At 40.2% G+C, this 19,692-nt stretch overlaps 1 protein-coding gene across 10 annotated transcripts in view; it reads right to left on the bottom strand.

Annotated features, from left to right (window-relative positions):
• LOC139446707 (FERM domain-containing protein 4A-like) overlaps positions 1-19,692 on the bottom strand; it is a 222,782-nt gene that overhangs the window by 71,687 nt on the left and 131,403 nt on the right. For all 10 annotated transcript variants that reach the window (XM_071227995.1, XM_071227989.1, XM_071227987.1 and 7 more), the window contains exons 8-11: positions 7,672-7,737; positions 3,675-3,732; positions 2,657-2,743; positions 863-939 (exon numbers count right to left, since the gene is read on the bottom strand). In XM_071227995.1, the coding sequence (XP_071084096.1) occupies positions 863-939; positions 2,657-2,743; positions 3,675-3,732; positions 7,672-7,737 (288 nt within the window). The remainder of the gene's footprint in view (positions 1-862; positions 940-2,656; positions 2,744-3,674; positions 3,733-7,671; positions 7,738-19,692) is intronic.

Raw genomic sequence — 19,692 nt, forward strand, 5'->3', positions numbered from 1 at the left:
AGAGCATGCAGCCATGCACAGACAAAAGCAGAGCAGGCACTGCAAGTCAGGGTTTTCCCAATGGAACAATTCACATTCAATATGCAATCCTGCACAACTTCAAAGAGTTATCTCCCTTTGGTCACCATCTTGGACATCTTAAAAACTAGTCAAACTGACAAGATTCCCATATAATAGATCATGCAAAACTTGTTATCCAGTGAGCATGTGCATTAGCATGTGTTTTAGGTACAAATTGTGAGTAATTTTCAGGAAAAAATATATTTGTCTCCTTCACCATAAAACCCAAATTCCCAAAAAGGAATGTTAGATGAAGGATGCAAACCAACCCTCCTTTCAAGCTGTTAGAAAGTGAACCCATTTTCATGTAGTTTGATATTAATTTGAATATTTTGTATCAATATGTAAGTCCTGAGGCACCTTTATTCAAATGAAGCAGGTTATGAAGTGATATAACGATAACATGGTCACCATTTCAAGGTTTCATTTCAAAAGTAAGTACGATGATTCGCCTTTGAAAAACTAACAACTGTACAGTCTCCTAAATTATGTTAAATTATTTTTCCTCTTTTTGTATAAATCATCAATCGTTACAACCAGGATGTATTCTCAACCCCACCCCCACTCAGAACAAATGAAACATTCAATTCTAAATTCATGCAAACACAGAGATTCAAATTATAAGTGCACTATGTCTAGACAATTTATGGATGCATGACAGATGTATAATCAAATTAACACCAAACAGGTAAATAAACCATGCTAGCTGGTTTAAGATACATCTGTGAAGTTACATGTGCAGTTGTGACTAGACACACGGTACGCAGGAATGAGGCGTCTTCCACACAACATCAACACTTACCGTTTGGGATCATGCACTTCTATTGAGAACTTCTTGTCTCTATAATACAGGTTTTCTAGCTGTTTCCATGTGAATAACTGGAAAATATACAAAATATCATGTGGCATATTTGAAATATATCTCACAGATTGTTGAGGTATATCTGGAATACATCATAAATATCATGTTGCATATTTGAAATATATCTCACAGATTGTGTGGTACATCTGGAATATATCATAAATATCATGTTGCATATTAGAAATATATCTCACAGATTGTGTGGTATATCTGGAATATATCATAAATACCATATGGCATATTTGAAATATATCTCACAGATTGTGTGGTATATCTGGAATATATCATAAATATCATGTTGCATATTTGAAATATATCTCACAGATTGTGTGGTATATCTGGAATATATCATAAATATCATGTTGCATATTTGAAATATATCTCACAGATTGTGTGGCATATCTGGTATATATCATAAATACCATATGGCATATTTGAAATATATCTCACAGATTGTGTGGTATATCTGGCATATATCGTTAATATCATGTGTCATTTCTGAAGTATATCCACCAGATCGTGTTGCATACCTGGAATATATTATAAAAGATGTGGTATATTTCAAATATATCCCACTGAATGTGTGGTGCATCTGGAAAAAATCATAAATGTAATATGACATTTTTTGAATATATCCAACAGATAATGTGGCCTACCTAAGATGTAGTAACACAGATCATATAACACACCTCTGTTCTGGAATTGGCAAAATGAGGAACTGTAGTGGATGGTTGTTTCTGGTTGTCACTTAACAACAACACTGACGCACACTCATCTCTCGGTGCAAGGACCTCGGCAACAGTCCAAGGGAGATAACTCTCCTGTCTTACATGTCATCAGCGTCTGACAGTGGCAAAACAATAATCCTGCTGACAAGCATGATGACAGGACCTGTCTCTGCCAACAAGAAGTTGCATGGGCAACAGTCCAAGGGAGATAACTCTCCTTTCTAACATGTCATGAGTACACCCACATCAGACACATAGCTCCCTCTTCATGCTTTGAGATCATGTTACAGGAAGTGCCCTCTTCATGAAGATCATTTCAGTTCACTTTCATTACTCGCAAAAAGTATGTTATCCAGAAAGCATTAACCAGAAACAGAAGGTGCCACAGTGCTCAGAGTTCCATTATCTCCAGGTGAAGGTTTCAACTTGACACTTCCTGTTCAAGCAAACTCCACAAAGGTCACAGGTCAAACTTTCAGGTCCTATTATTCAACCACCTGGGTTGAAGTAACTTGTTTCTCTCAGTTGCATCTATTCATTCTAGACACAACACTTCCCAGTTTCTAACAGGACAGAGATGATGATGATGACGATGACAATGATGTCCGTCAGGAATGGAGCAAAACAACTTAGCAGCGACAGCCTGACTTTTCCATCTATGGTCAAAACAGTCCAGCATGACCAGGAATAAATGAATGTTGTTTTACGCCCAAGTCAGCAGTATTCCATCAATGTCACTGTCTGGATCAGGCAAACCTGTTGTTGATAGCATGGTAAAAATGTCATCAGGTCATTGTGTCCCACAATCTGCCAAGTCACACATTGTAACCGCCTGACTTCCATAAGTCGGCTCTTGTGACAAGAACCCATGAAGATCTGGGGTAGAATAGGTCTTCAGCAACCCATGCTTGCCGTAAAAGGTGACCATGCTTGTATTAAGAGGTGACTAACGGGATCGGGTTGTCAGGCTAGCTGACTTGGCTGACACATATCTAATAGACCTTACCTTTCTTGGCGTAGTCTTGTCGTTCTTGTCAAACACTGAGATCCCCTTTGGGCTGATACCCAACCACCATGGAATGTCTTTCTTGTCCTGGAAACAAACAGTACATAATAACAACAACCACAGCAACAACAATCATCATCATCAATAATTCCCCAAATCCACACCCTGAAGCATGCTCAAAGAGCTATATTATTAATCCAGTCAAATTGGATCAGTGTCCTGTCGATTTTCATTCTTTACGTAAATAATTTTAAAAAAATTATTAGGAATTGAATTCATGCATATAAGGTCAGAAGAAAAAAAAGTTTATACAAATCACTTTACATGCACCAGTTTATTTACATAATCCCGACAGCATTGTTGACGGTATTCAAATCTTACTGTGATATAAGGTCGGAATTATGTCACAATAGAAACAATGTGATATCTAAAGATTGTTGACATCAATCGACAGTCATGGTTTTCTAAGATGGCAGACGTGATCAGTGCATTTTTCAAAACGGGAGCACAAACATTAAAAAAACAAGGGGTAATAAAGAAATTATAACACTTGCATCTGTGTCTTATTGAACTTGCTCTTGCTCGTTAATACAGGAATTCTTACATTCATTTCTTAAAACCAGTATGACACACATACTTGTATACTAACCTCTAATGATTACATTTTCAACAAACTCACTTGTTCTGACATCAACAGCTAGTGTGAGTACAATCTCCAGCAGAGAGTGACTACTCAACATTCTGCCAAGATGAAGACTTACTATGCCTGCTGTTGTCAAGTTCAATACACAGAACATGCACTCACCAAATGCTTCATACAAAAGAAACATTGATCCAAGATAAAATTCCTTACTCCAATTGCAAGGGCAGATATTGTTGCACAAAAATGCAGATTTTGTTTTTGTTGATAAACAAGCAGCTTACAAAAGAACAATTATTTGTTCCATATACATTGTTCATGTTGATTTATTGTGGAACAAAAACCTTTAAATGAATCTTTGTTTCCATGCATACTTACTTTGACTTCGTAGTAGTGTATACCGTATGTTGGAAGTCGTTCAACTATATTCATATAACTGAAAGAGAAAGACATTTTCTTTAGTGAAATAAATATAAAAATGACTAACGCTCCTACTTAAACAAACAGACAGTGCAAACTGAAACTGTCACCAAACCACCCAAATAATTACCACTAACATGATGCAAACTGAAACTATCACCAAACCACCCAAATAATTACCACTAACATGATGCAAACTGAAACTATCACCAAACCGCCCAAATAATTACCACTAACATGATGCAAACTGAAACTATCACCAAACCGCCCAAATAATTACCACTAACATGATGCAAACTGAAACTATCACCAAACCGCCCAAATAATTACCACTAACATGATGCAAACTGAAACTGTCACCAAACCGCCCAAATAATTACCACTAACATGATGCAAACTGAAGCTATCACCAAACCGCCCAAATAATTACCACTAACATGATGCTACCTCATAGACTGCAGCCAGCTACACAAGTGAATGCTTGTGAAGATTGCTTGTGGTTGTAGTTAGCAATTTTGCCGCTTCATAATGTCTGCTTGCGTCTGGTCATAACAAAACCAGTGGTCAACCATCCCAGTTCATTCCACACTGAGACCTACATCTGCCACACCACAGAGCTGACCAGAGCTCCTGATAACTTTTAGAGCAACTGAGTTTTTACTCAAAAGTTTCTATTTTAATTGGGTATTTCATTTTTCATTGGGTAAACCAATATTTTTTCACTCATCCGTTCATCACTACACTGGGTTTTTCTCCAAATGTGTAATCATTTTGAGATTTAAAAAATATATGAAATAATGTTTTACATGTATATGATGGTTCTAAATATAGGCTTGACTCGAAAGGTAAATTAGCTCGTACTTGTGTTTCGGAAATTAGCTCCTTTGAACGCATGCTGAAAAAGCTTCATTGGGTATTTATGCATGCTGTTTTCAAACAACTGAGTTTTTCATTTAATGCATGCATTTCTGTACGCAAGTTAATTGAAAGTAATTGGGTTTTGAATAGTTTGTTTTTTGTTGTTGTTTTTTTTGGGGGGGAAATTTTACGCAAATACGCAGCTAATCTGTGGCGATGGATGACCTTTGTTTTCAGCATTAGAATTGGCACTAGTCCTCTAGTCCTTGCCAAAATGCCCAATAAGGTATCATAAGGATTAGTAGAAATTTACTTTTTTTAAGGGTTTTGCTATATGTTATCTATTAGTCTATTAGGGACTAATGAACTAAAAATGATAGTTTCTACCGCTAGATTGTGGTCAACAATCAGAGTATAATCCAATTTCAGAAGTCACTGTGACCAACCAGTCCCTGGCCAGGTCAGCTTTAGATTATCTGCCCAACATCCAAGAACACAACTTCCCCTTAACCACAGGTTTATTAACCCAACTTTATACAATATACATATTCCAACCACTCTACAAGCTGTTATCACACTGTTCGCTCCAAAACAAGCCCGGAAGTCCACATTGATTCCGGTTTATTTTCATTTTCTGCTATTCACAGCCAGTGCTACTGAAACTGAAGTGATCATGTCGCTCGAGACGTATTAGCTTTCAGGCTGTGACAATGATCCTCTAATTCTGTGCCATTATCCCTTGTCTAAGCTAGACCTACATCGATCAAGGTGATGAGCCGCTTTAATTACACAGCCTCACACCTCCAGCGGTCAGGAATAGCCCTTCTCGCATCCCGCCAGATGCAGCCACAGTGGTTCTCACACGAGATAGATCTCAGAGGTCCAGCACGATCACTCTCATCACTGCTTCAAGCACAATGGCCACAGGGAGAACGCAGGAACTTTCGTTTAAAATACAGCATGGAAGTCCTTGAATACATGACACTTTTTATGGATAGCAACTTCTTTTGTTCTTTGTTACGTTTCAGAGCTTCATGCTCCTTCATCAGGTGAATGACATAAGCCTCATGTTAAAATCCAAAGGTTTAGGGGTCAAACACTCAGGCAAACCTAAAGGGCCCCAGGTACGCACAGGCACACAGGCACACAGGCGAACACGCACGCACCCTCACGCACGCACATCCTCACACACATTTTATCTCCTGTTACAATCAATGGGGACCATTCTGAAGTGATTTGTAATATCATAATTGAATATGTCTGAAGAACTTTTCACACAGTTTCAACTGGAAGATCAATACTTGTGTGTCTCATGGTGCAATAGTGCAGGGTTTGTACTTCATGTGTTTCTCGGTTATCCTATGTTAAGAGTGAGTGAGTGAGTGAGTGAACGTCATTTATGCTGCAGTCAGCAGTATTCAGGGATGCAACATTACTTGAAAAATTAACTAACACACAAGGTCCAAAGTTAAAAATTAAATTTTGAGTTTCAATAGTTCATATAAATGATCTACTATAGAGCTGCCACCTACCCAATATCAGTTTTAGAAATTAAAAGAAGGCAGGCTGCCATCAGGACCCACTGACCTAAGAAGCTGCAGGCCCTCATTAAAAAAACTACAGCTCACTCTTACAAATAAATTGACACGCAAAGTTAGTGCAGGCCATAAGGACTCATACAAATTTGAAACTAAGGGCCCGACACGAGATCTACCTGTCACAGGCTTATGGGCAGGCGCATATTTCGAACACTGCCTAATGGTAAGTGTGGTTGACCATAAGGTTACTATCCCTTCCTCAATTTTATTAGCACTATAAAACTTGCAAATCCAGAACAAGTACACACTGCCACACACACATGTATGCATGTTGATATGTAAGTACAAATAATCTTAAACCCCATTTTAACTTACTCACCACCTGAATTTCAATAGTCTCGGAGAAAAGACCTATGTTATGTTCAAACACTGCTGACATATTCTTTCATTACAAAAACAAACAGCATGAACCAGCATTTATGACCAAGCAGCATCATCACAAAGTATCAAGGAAGTAGCCTTGCCCAAGGTCTGTCATCTTCATTAGTTTCCGAGTTCACAGGCAGCCCTCTTGAGACAGAGCAAGTACTTCTATCTAGTACATCCTTCCTGTAACCCAGGACATCAAACAGGAGCCTATAAGCTTCCCTTCTACTTGACTGGGTCGTCTCAAGTCTTATGCTATAGACCGGTGATCCTTGGGAATTAATCCTGTTCGGTACAATGCCACACGGTTCATTTTGGTTGTCCGAAGTAGTTCTCTTACATTATCAACAACATATATACTACTTGGATCAAAACTTATTGCCTATCTTGACATACTAATTTTTGCATGTCTGGCGTGTTATTTAAATTGTTGAAAAAACAACAACATAGATCTCTTCTCATATCCTTTTAGAACTATTTAGCCTGTTCAAGACAAATAAATCTCCTTTCTCTTTAAAGCATCAACCAGAAGCAGTGTTTGAAACAAAAAATAATTGCCGGCTGCCATCAGGTCCCACAGACTTTAGAAGCTGCAAGCCCTGACTAAACTCTTCAGGCCCTCATTTACAGTAATGCAGTTTATTGTGACAAATACATTGACATGCAAATTTACTGCAGCCCATGAGGACCTATACAAATTTGAAACTAGGGGCCAACACTAGATCCTCCTGCATCAGCCTTACGGGCAGGCGCTTATTTCCTACACTGACCAGTAGTGGACACAGGCTGTGACAAGTATTAGACCTGGTGACCACCCAAATTGACTTTGAGAGTTTCGTTTTTACAGATATTCTATAAATAAAAGCCATTATGGTTTTACGCCGCTTTTAGCAATATTCCAGCAATATCACGGTGGGGGGACACCAGAAATGGGCTTTACACATTGTACCCATGTGGGGAATCGAACCCGGGTCTTTGGCTTGACCAGCAAACACTTAAATGACAAGGCTACCCAACCACCCCTCTAAATAAAAGCGCTTTATTGACTAGGAAACATGTTTACATGGATTGATTTCTAGCATTAAATGATTCATTACACAGTCCAAATTTCAAAAGTTGAACAAGCTACTTACTTGACTATGGCAAGACCTCTGGATGTCCCTTGTAGCTTCTGATAATAGCATAATATACGGTCCTCACTGCAACATAAAAAGCTCAGTCAGATATGATCATGTGACATTTACCACACAAAATCCTCCTGACTATAAATATCACACATTCATAAACATTCATGGTATGCAGGAGAAGGATGTCAGAGTCATCAAAAACCATTAAATCGCCATCACATCAACTTGATAATTTGAAAACTTGGCTATTAAAGCTGAAAATTCAAATTCATGTTATCAAGCTTGTCCGTCCATCATAAAACATTTACAAACTTTCTTTAGACTAATAGATGATGGATGGCAGACAGTACACTGTCATTGCATGAACTGAATTAGTCGATGACCAGTTGGGCTAAAAACGAACAACAAACCAGTTTGCCAATTTTGCCATTAGTCTGGCACATTAGTTAAGTTAACTTCTGATCTCGTAAGATGAAATTATACCAGTTCATGAACTAAGACAGAAATATACTGAAAATAAAGCCAAAATACATGTTCAGGGCTGGTAAACTCAAAAGAGTGTGAGACAGACAGCATCCTCATCTGACTGACAATCCTGAACTCCAAAATCTAACAATCTGTCATAACTGAACTAAAATATAGATGAGTAAAACCTACATCCAAAGGATGAGGTGTAGGATCCACTAACTGCCAAGGCAATTATGGGAGGCGGCGGCAGCAGCAGCAGTTAGGCCCATCAGCATCTTTCTCTTCCTTCCCCTTGACACCCCCCACCAACACACACAGTGACCTACTTGGCAGTGATTCATTAAGGCAGTGGCAGCAATTGCTTCACATGTACATGTGACTGGGAATAGGTGGGAGGTGCTCTCTCTGAGTCATTGTCACAGGCACGGGACATACCTGTGGCCGATCTACAGAAGCACCTCACACACCACTAAATCTGACTGTTAGATCTTAAACAGCTCTCACTTGTTCAGGCCTCAAAGTTTAAACTGTTACCAAGTAATTTTTTCCAGGTAGCCAGTGGTAAAATCAGGAAGTCAAGCCAATATTGTAGGTATAGCCAAAAATCTTTATCAAATAACTATTATAATATGTACAAGTTACATATCATGTACCTCAAAGGGAAAAATAATGCAAAAAAAATACTATGATAAAATATCTCACTGACACAATTTCAACAAAACCATTTCAATGTCAAATTGAGAACTTTGCTGAATGACAGAACCTATTGTCTGCTAATTAGACCCAACCCATAGTATAAATTTAGTTGCAGATGATCAAATATCTAAACATTAACTATAGAATAGAATAAGTGAACACTGGAATTAACAGGTGACTAGTAGAAGGAGAGGACTCATGAAAAGTTCACTCCTACCAAATATATACTGAACAAAGGCTTGGGTGGTCTGAGTGAGTGAGTGAGTTGGGTTTTATACCCTCCTTAGAAATATTCCGGTGGTATCACCTTTGGGGATTCCCCTTCTGTTCCCATGTGGAGATTCAGACCACGAGACTTACCAGCTGCCCCATTCTGACAACATTAATGATGATAAACCAAACTAGGTCCTTCACCACCTCTCATACCTTCTCTCCCAGATCCTAGACAATAAAATTGAATAATGAGTCTAACTCAAGTCTGAAATGATTTGGCATGTCTAGTTTGCCTTAGCTGTTCTGGGCATTTGGATTTTATTTTTTTATTTTGCAGATATATATTTTTAAATAAAATAACTTTTTTTCTGAGACAAAATGTCAGTCTACACCCCTCACCACATTCAAATTTTCCCCACAGCCTGCCTCCCTCCAATCCCCATATAAATTTCCCTTGGGATAATAAAATCTATTTTATCCACCACCCCTCCCCACATTCAGTTTGCCCACATCCTCCCTCCCTCCCTCCCTCCCTCCACCACACACAACCCCACAGCTCTACCCAGCACCCACTGCCCTGGAACCCAGGCAGAGTTCCTTGTACAACCAGGATCTCCAACACATGGAGCATGTCAGTGCTAATACAGGGAAGCCTCCTGACCAGAACAAATCAAGCTGAAACCCATCAGACCTGAGCCGGAGGATTACATGATGCTTGGATGCTGAGGGATACCCTTTCCTCCTTCTAGAATATCGCCTCATCAAGTGCTTCTCTCAGAAGAGATTTACTACAAAAAGTGAACACGCCCTGAACAATATTTGTTAAATGACAGACTGAAAAGTTGATATTACAGCCGTTTAAGATGTCTTTTGTCTCTTCAAACCAAAAGATAGCACTTTTTGAAAGAAGGCTACTTACAGTTCTCAATTCCTAAACCAGGAACTGTTTCTTGCAGCTAAAATGCCAGTGTTTTGTCGACTTAAATTTCCTTAACATTTGACAACCAACACATGGTACAGATGAAACGTGACTGTGCGGATGGGTGCACATGAAGCCTCATATATTTGTGGTTCCCACCCAGCTATCACAGCAAGACTATAACAGATTAGACTAGCATTTAATTACACAATACCCTTCTCGACTATAAATTAAAATAAAAAAATTCCCTGTGCTGATTTCATAGTGGAATAGAGCTAGCTAGAGCTGGATAGACTTGCTTTTGTATAGATTTCTAGATTGTTTTTCTTTTTTATAAAATATATATATTCCACAGTCATGGTGCCGGATTAATAACAGATGCAAAACCCTACTCACAAATGAAAAATGGCTACAACCTCCAACAATGGTTTATCATATAAGACAAGGCCGCCCTTGCTGTCACCAACCTCCAACCTAGGGCACCATTTATTATGTATGAGGCCAGAATGGTTGTAACACAAACCTATTTAATTCACAACCAACACAAGGAGACTGTTGACCTCACCTGACCCCGATCTCATTTTCTACCCTCTGACCCAGAAATGACCCCAAACATTGATGAGTGACCCAGTTCCACATTTTCATGAAAGGTACATGACATCTGAACACTTACACCATTTTTCATATCCTAAACTTCACGTCTCTATCTCAATCAGAAAATAACCATAAAATGTTGCCTTGATAAAGATACAAATTGTACTGACAAAGTTTAACATATTCAGTTACCCTTGGCGTTTCAATTCCATTTCTGTCCCAATCCCTCACCCAGTATCTTTCTTATCTGTTTCTGTCAGTATGTGGTGAGATGAAGTCATTAAAACAGAACCCAACAGTTGTTCCGAAAGCAATGCATGCAATCTACTCCAGACACTGATGACCCAAATATTTTCCAATGCATTAAAGAATTACTGCATTTCAAACATCTACAATTTCAAAGCTGAAAATTTGCGATAGAAATTAATCATGAAAATATCCCACAAGTGATAACATGATAGAAAAACTCTAAAACATGTGACATTCTACCCTTGGAATAACTTTAACATAAGGGCAACAGACCCATGCTGATCCCTATCCAGGAAAACCATGGCAACAAAAGAAGCATCATTCAAGATGAAGTCTTTTGTCAAATAAATTTGCTGACAAATCATTTGGAAAAGGAAAAAGAACGCACATGTAACATTATCAAGACAAAGCCAGTGTTTTATGATCTTGTCTGGAGGACATGAATTTCAAAGTGACATTTTACAGCTCACAGCAATGTCACTGGTTGCTGGAACTGCAATAAATCATGATCCTGCAACTTTTGGACGACAAAAACAGTCCCTGACAGGACGTACAGAACCAGGTTCAGTTCCCTTGAAGAGTTCATCAAGACAGTTTCAGCAGTGCAAATCTGTATATCAAATGTTTTGGAATGCTCAAGTAGGCGTAAATTCTCAAAGAAACATGCAAAGGTCAAACACCAAATCTTGCTGACAAAATGCCACTAAATTCAGGGGAAATTTGCAAGGCGAAAAAGATCCTAAACCGATACCGCCCCAAGGCCATTAACCTGTACAACCTAATTGACATTCTTCCACTTCAATTGCATGCAAGCAACAATTCGAAACCAATAAAATAGTCAGAGAGTTGTTCAAGAACAGGTTGAAACAACACAGACTAGGAACCCACAACACTAAATTCTGTGTCAATCTGGATGGAAATAGAGCACAAACAACATCTCGCCCACAAAGCTGGAGTGTTACTTAATCCAGTATCACTTCTTTCATCAGGGTTATTTTGAGCCAGGTATATAGATCTGATTCCCAGAGCTGTAATACAGGCACTTGCTGGGGCAGATCCTAGAAGCAGGCTTGATGATGATACCTGATGGAGACAACCACTTGCTGTGTGTTCCCCACAATCATAGCATTAGTCTATTACCCTTCAATCAACCTCTAGAACACTGATACCAGTTTGTTCTCAGTTAACCCTGGGTGACTGTCATCTCAATATATCCAGGCTGGGTTTGCACACATTCTCATTACCTTTACAGATTGTTACTATCACCGTACATCTTTCAGTCGAATCTAAATGTTCCTCTTAAGTGGCACTATGTGTTCTTCCATATGGAACATAATCACACTCTATTATCGTAAATTTTCAGCAGATATCCCACACACAAAAAAAGAGTCAGAAAAACTCTGACTGCTTGGCTGTCAGTATGACATTTATTTCTCACTACTCGCATTTCATAAGCATTGTTTAGCACGAAACTTTCAATTATACTCAAAATCAATGTCGTTCCTGGCTGAATTTTATGAGTAATGTTTATACTCCAAACTTTCATTTTGTGACTGAGTGAGTGAGTGAATATGGTTTTACGCTGCTTTTAGCAATATTCCAGCAATATCACGGCGGGGGACACCAGAAATGGGCTTCGCACATTGTACCCATGTCGGGAATCGAACCCGGGTCTTCGGCGTGATGAGCGAACGCTTTAACCACTAGGCTACCCGACCGCCCCTCATTTTGTGAAGGTAGTTGGATGCTCAAAGAGTATGATGATCATACCTCATGCAACAGGTGATGAAGGACAGGACAATCGTGTTACCAAACTCCTTGCTGGATGCGATCTTGAATAATGCATTATCCACTAACACCTTCTCACTGAAACAATATTGACCCACAAAACAACATTCACTACTCACCCTTCTTGATGAATACATCCAGTATAACTCCAATCATATCCTTCTTTCCAATCTCACATGACACCTTCTCACGGAACACAATGATGAAGAGTCCAAACCAAAACCAAGCTCTTACTTATTCTCCAATTTCCTGCAAACATCCTCTCAGTACCTGCCCAATCAATCTACAGTTGCAGCCAGTCGGAGCTATCAGTGTACAACGCCTTCGCTGATTGCAAAACACTGCTGCAATTCTTTCCCTGGCTGTTACCAAACACTAGTGCCAAACTCTCCGCCCAAAGATTAGTATTTGTTCACTGAAGAGCTCTTGTTTACCTTCCAGTCTGGCAGATTGTATCATCTCATAACAAACATACAGCTTACAAGTAACAATAGAGGATGCTATCAGTGTATGTCATTTAGGGGCCGGTGGAAGATGTAAAATGCATGTATTACACTTGAGATGACTAGATAACACCAAGAGCATTCTAGATTAGAAGAGTCAATCAGAAAAACAAAAGCTTTCAACATGACATAAGTTACATGTGTTATCTGAAAAGGGAACATTAGAATTACTCTATCAATCAAATCCCATTACACTGAGAAAAGGAAAGAGAACTACTTATGTTTCAAATGGACTTAATTGCTGTATGGGTGAGGGGTGAGTTTTGGAGTTTGGGTGATGGTGAGGGTGAGAGTGTTGGGTCAGAAGGTGGGGGTGAAAATCTTGGTAAGGGTGAGGGTGAGGGCGAGAGTCTTGGGTGAGGGTCTTGGGTGAGGGTGAGGGTGAGGGTGAGGGCCTTGGGTGAGGGTCTTGGCAGAGGGTGAGGGTGAGGGTCTTTGGTGAGGGTGAGGGTGAGGGTGAGGCCGAGAGTCTTGGGTGAGGGTCTTGGGTGAGGGTGAGGGCCCTGGGTGAGGGTGAGGGCCTTGGGTGAGGGTGAGGGTGAGGGCCTTGGCAGAGGGTGAGGCCTTGGATGAGGGTCTTGGGTGAGGTGAGGGTGAGGGCGAGAGTCTTGGGTGAGGGCCCTGGGTGAGGGTAAGGGCCTTGGGTGATGGTCTTGGGTGAGGGCCTTGGGTGAGGGTGAGGGCCTTGGCAGAGGGTGAGGCCTTGGGTGAGGGTGAGGGTGTTGGGTAAGGGTGTTGGGAGTTTAGTGAGGGTGAGTGTTGGTGATGGTGAGGGGTGGTGAAGGTGAATGTTGATGAGGACGTGGGTACATGTGAAATGTCTGCTGTAAACTGTGATCCTAAACCTACCGCTCAGCTTTAAGATCTTGACGCCCATTGAATATATTAAATAGTTAATCTCATAGCAAGGAAACAGTAAGACTCCCAGGACTCCAAGAAATTCATCCATCCATTCAAACAGCTCCTACTTTCTAACACTGTCGTATGGATGAACATTCCGAAGAAAATGTCATGTTCAATCAAGGTAAAAATTCTAAGAAACTCCGGATTTCAACTTATCTATCAACATCATGTCTTACAAGTTCATGAGCTATAGCAATGATCACGCCTACCGTTCTCACACTTCTAACTGGTCCATTCACTGGACTTACTTAGCTCCAAGTGGTCACGACACCACCCTACTTCACCACAAATACCTCAGCAATGAGTAACTACTGCACGACTCACATTATTACAAACCTCAAGTCAAAATACATGTAAATTGGTTATTTGAAATCCCTTGATAATTTTTTAAGATGGAGCTCGGCTGTGAAATGAATCAGAATTTATTTGTCTAGTATCCATTAGCCCTATTAATGTTGTTTGTTATGTCAACATGTATGTCAGTGAGCAACGCATGCCGTAATGTGCAGGGAATGAGAGACGAGAGACGAGTGCGATGTTTCCAGATGATGGACAGACTAAAACAACTTCATTTTGTATCAGGTTGAGTGATCAGCATGCAAGTCAAGATGGAAACTTGAGTGAAGTTAAATCTTTGTCGGTCTGGTAAGCACACCAATAATAAACCATTTAATAACACTAAAAATGACTGAAAATGAGGTCAAGAGACATGTTTTTGGCACAGGCAGCAAATGCTGTATAAGTGTTGTCAGTGAAGACAAACAGAGAGACATTGAGTGATTGAATGAATCTAGAATATCACAGTGACCTGTACATAAATGTGTCCAAATAGGCCAACCAGTGATTGATGGCATAAGCATAACAATGACAAAATTCCTAACTAACATTATTAGTGAGTGAGTAAGTGAGTGAGTATGGTTTTACGCCGCTTTTGCAATATTCCAGCAATATCACAGCAGGGGACACCAGAAATGGGCTTCACACATGCCAATGCCGGAAATCGAACCCGGGTCTTCGACGTGACGAGCCAACGCTTTAACCACTAGGCTATCCGACCGCCCCACTACCATTATCAAATCATGGGTGTGGAGTAATGTTCATCGTGCGTATAGATTTCAAAAGCAGCCATCCAGAAACCTTTCTAGATGAACCAGGCCTCAGTGTAACCAGTTCTGAACACATAAGAAAACACCTTGTCATAACAGCTTCCTGTGGTTGCAGTTCACAAAGACACCACAGAAAAAGACGTGGTTAAAAGTCGACGAAAGTGGATCGATTATTGAAAGAGCATACAGAGACATGGATCCCGATCCATGAGGCCTTCGTTGGCTGGCAAGAACCTCGCTCCTGGATCAGACGGAGGGAGCATTTCCAGCTCATAAAAACTAATGAAATCTCTTCCAGGCAGGTCAATGTTCAATCAGGGATAAGTAGGATCACCATTAAGTTTTAAAACCTGAAACACCTCTGCAGTTCTGGGACTACGGCTGGAGTACTTTCTGCCTGCAAACGTGGTGGGCCTGGCTTTGGGGTGGCCACATCACACACCTCATCGCAGAATCAATACCAAGCTTTCCTGAGACTGAGCAAGATGTGCTGAGTCGCCAGTAATTTCCCTATACATCGGACACTCAGGTCTCTGTCTGCTACTTGTAGTTCACTTAGATTTGTTGCCAACAAATGTGACGCCACTTCTCTTGGCTTAGTTTTAGTTGCTGATTCTGAGATGACTGAAACGCTACTGCTTCAGGCCATGAGTCCATTCAGAGAGTATGACAAGAGCTGACCATAGACCATCATCGTTGCACTCTTCAGAACAGAAATCAGAATGGGAGGCCACAATGTGGGGACTGGTTTTATTTGTTTGCTTGTTTATTGCTGCACTCAGCAATACTTCTGCTGCATGACTTCAACCTGTACATAACCAAACCTGGATCAGACATACCAGTGGTTGACATTAAGAACAATGCCAAAAGCAGTTGTTGTACAATGATGTTTTTTGTTTGTTTGTTTGTTTGTTTGTTGTGTAATGCCTCACTTAGCAATATTCCAGCTATATGACGGCGTTCTGAAAATAATCGAGTCTGGAACAGACAATCCAGTGATTGACATCATGAGCATCTATCCACGCAATTGGGATACAATGACTTCCATCAACCAAGTTAGCGAACCTGACCATCCGATCCTCTTAGTCGCCTTTTACGACATGCCTAGTCACCTTTTACTGCTAGCAACGGTTGCTGAAGACCTATTCTACCTTCACAGGTGTACAATGACATGCAATCACCCAACTCTGAGCAAGGCCCAAGGCCACTTATATATGACGACACCCAGTCATCCAGGACATTGAGTCTGATCACCTAATCTAATTAAGTCGTGCTGGGGACATGGGACAAACACATGACCATTCAACAGCTTCACAACAACCATTCAACAGCTTTACAACAACCATTCAACAGCTTTACAACAACCTTTCAACAGCTTAACAACGACCATTCAACAGCTTCACAACCATTCAACAGCTTAACAACGACCATTCAACAGCTTCACAACAACCATTCAACAACTTTACAACAACCATTCAACAACTTTACAACAACCTTTCAACAGCTTAACAACGACCATTCAACAGCTTAACAACGACCATTCAACAGCTTTACAACAACCTTTCAACAGCTTTACAACAACCTTTCAACAGCTTAACAACGACCATTCAACAGCTTCACAACCATTCAACAGCTTAACAACGACCATTCAACAGCTTCACAACGACCATTCAACAGCTTCACAACAACCATTCAACAACTTTACAACCATTCAACAGCTTTACAACAACCATTCAACAGCTTCATAGAACCATTCAACAGCTTCCCAACAAACCTTCAACATCTTCACAACAAACATTCAACAGCTTCACAATAAACATTCAACAGCTTCTCAACAACTTCAATACAACCATTCAACAGCTTCACAACAACCATTCAACAGCTTCACAACAAACATTCAACAGCTTCACAAAAACATTCAACAGCTTCTCAACAACTTCAATACAACCATTCGACAGCTTCACAACAACCATTCAACAGCTTCATAACAACCATTTAACAACTTCAATACAACCATTCAACAGCTTCAATACAACAAACAATGCAAATAGTTATCTATGTAATTACAACAGAATTTATATGTGCCATCACAATAATTGCAGATGTTCTGGTAAAATCCAATATTCATAAATTTATAACAGGGCAGACCTAGACCGTCTAACTGACAATCCACACCCCCTCTGGAGTGACAGCTATATTGCTAATTCAATCAAGCAACAAGTAGCTACTCCAGGGAGCACAGACACTGTATCCCTGGTTAATCTCATGTAAAGGAGACTTTCATCCCACTTTCACACAGAGCACTCAATGGACAGTCTGGACCCTGCACGGATGCAGGCGCATAGTGACTACCAGACCTCTAAAACTGCAGATTGAAGGTCACATGTTTACTCAAGTTATCCCCAAAAAACCACTGGACATTGACCATAATAGGTCTATGCTAAAGTATGGGAGTTATAACCAGGGCTCGATATAGCCATTTATAAAACATGCACCAGGGCAACCTATTATTGAACAATGCAATCTAATATTTACGTCTACATACACCAAGTGCATGTACAAATATTCAAATTCTTGTCTGACTTGTCCACATTACATCAATCTTTGAACACACTCAATACCTCTAAGCATTATTTACCATACTACATCACTAATTGCCGTGTTATGTGTAATTCATGACACACGACACTGTCATCAGGGATCTGATATTTTAATTATTTTGACTAGTTTATGCATCTATGTTCAACTTTGACAAACTTATGGGACCAGGGTGTCTGGTGCAATTAGCTTTTCTTTGTAAACATGCACCTCATGCAAGTTAAATCAACTTCCCTACATCGAGCCCTGATGACAGTCGTAGTGAAAAGGTTGAATGAGGCAAAGGACAATGATAGAAACTACAGTTTTCGTCCACTAGTCCTTATAATGATAACATATAGTTTGTTTCTTTCTTTCTTTGTTTAACGCTGCACTCAGCAATATTCCAGCTATATGATGGCAGTCTGTAAATAATCGAGTCTGGACCAGACAATCCAGTGGTTGATATCATGAGCATAGATCCACGCAATTGGGATCAATGACATGCATCAACCAAGTCAGCAATCCTGACAACCCGATCCTGTTAGTCGCCTCTTACTACAAGCATAGTTGCCTTTTACGGCAAGCATGGGTTGCTGAAGACCTATTTTACCCCGAATCATCACGGGTCATAACATTTAGCAAAACCTTAACTTAAAAAGGGCAAATTTCTTTTGGTCCTTAGGGCAGTTTGGCAAGGGCTATAGGACTAATGCCAGTTTCTAATGCTGCAAGGACCTATCCAATTTCAAACACTGTAATGATACCCGTTTTTTTCATCATCCCCATAAACATCAAGGTGACCACTGATAAAAAACCCACTGAAACCACCTGTACAAAACCACTTTCTCCCAAGAGGCAACAATTTTAGACTTTTACCCCCAAATTACAACCACAGATAAAGTCATCAAAGACTCAGTATCAGTGCAGATGCCAGGGCAGGCAGCCTATCATCACCCAATTGCAACTGTCGACATCTGCTGGAGGAGGATTCTCCTGCCCAAGGTTCCCCATGCAGCTGTGTATCTGTCTTATCACTCACTCCTCATGAAGATGTAACCCTCAAATTTGAGGTCTTGACATTAGGCTCATCCTGCCTACATCTAATCTCTACTGTACAGGCAATGCCACTGATCAATTCAAGCTAACTGCAAATTAAACATAATCTTGAATAAACCCTCAAATTTGAGGTCTTGACATTTGGCTCATCCTGCCTACATCTAATCTACACTGTACAGGCGATGCCACAGATCAGTTCAAGCTGACAGCAACTGAAACACAAACCTGACATTTCCTGTGGGTTCACTTGCATGACTGTAATGGAACACAGTGACACTGACCCACAGAGGAGTTCATGCTTCCATCTCCATAAACCAGTGGTTGGCATGCAATAGGGTTAACAATGTCAGCCTCTGGGTCACAGCCCTCCAGACAACATGTCAGGAGATCACAATGAAGGTGAGCTGAGGATTGATGGAGTATTTCATCTGCTCTATCTACTCTAGATAGACTTGTAACACTACATCTACCATGTTTAACCTAATATGATAATCTCCTCTTACTTCCCATAACAGTGTGTATTAAGCCCAAACTACCTCTCCCCCAAAACACATGATTATAGTGTTCAACATTAAGCAGACAATTCTAGTGGTCCTTGTCTGCGGCCTAATGTTAAAATCTACATATTTACGTGGCCCTGTGATTCAAATAATATAGAACCCCTCAAGGACTCTAGGACCCCTTAATTTCAAACACTGAGTCAGCCCTTTTCAGGCATGATATGCTTCAGTCATTGAACAAAAAGTGTAACCTCGTGAAGACCGGGTTTAAAATAGGTCTTCAGCAACCCTTGCTTGCCGTAAAAAGGCGACAATAATTGCCGTAAAAAGGCGACAATAATTGTCGTAAGAGGCGACTAACAGGATTGGGTGGTCAGGCTCGCTGACTTGGTTGATGCTTGTCATCATATCCCTATTCCGTAGATCGATGCTCATGAAGTCAATCACTAGAT

The sequence above is a fragment of the Haliotis cracherodii genome, unplaced genomic scaffold (assembly GCF_022045235.1).
Source record: "Haliotis cracherodii isolate W230 unplaced genomic scaffold, xgHalCrac1.p SCAF_6, whole genome shotgun sequence".
Lineage (NCBI taxonomy): Eukaryota > Metazoa > Mollusca > Gastropoda > Lepetellida > Haliotidae > Haliotis > Haliotis cracherodii.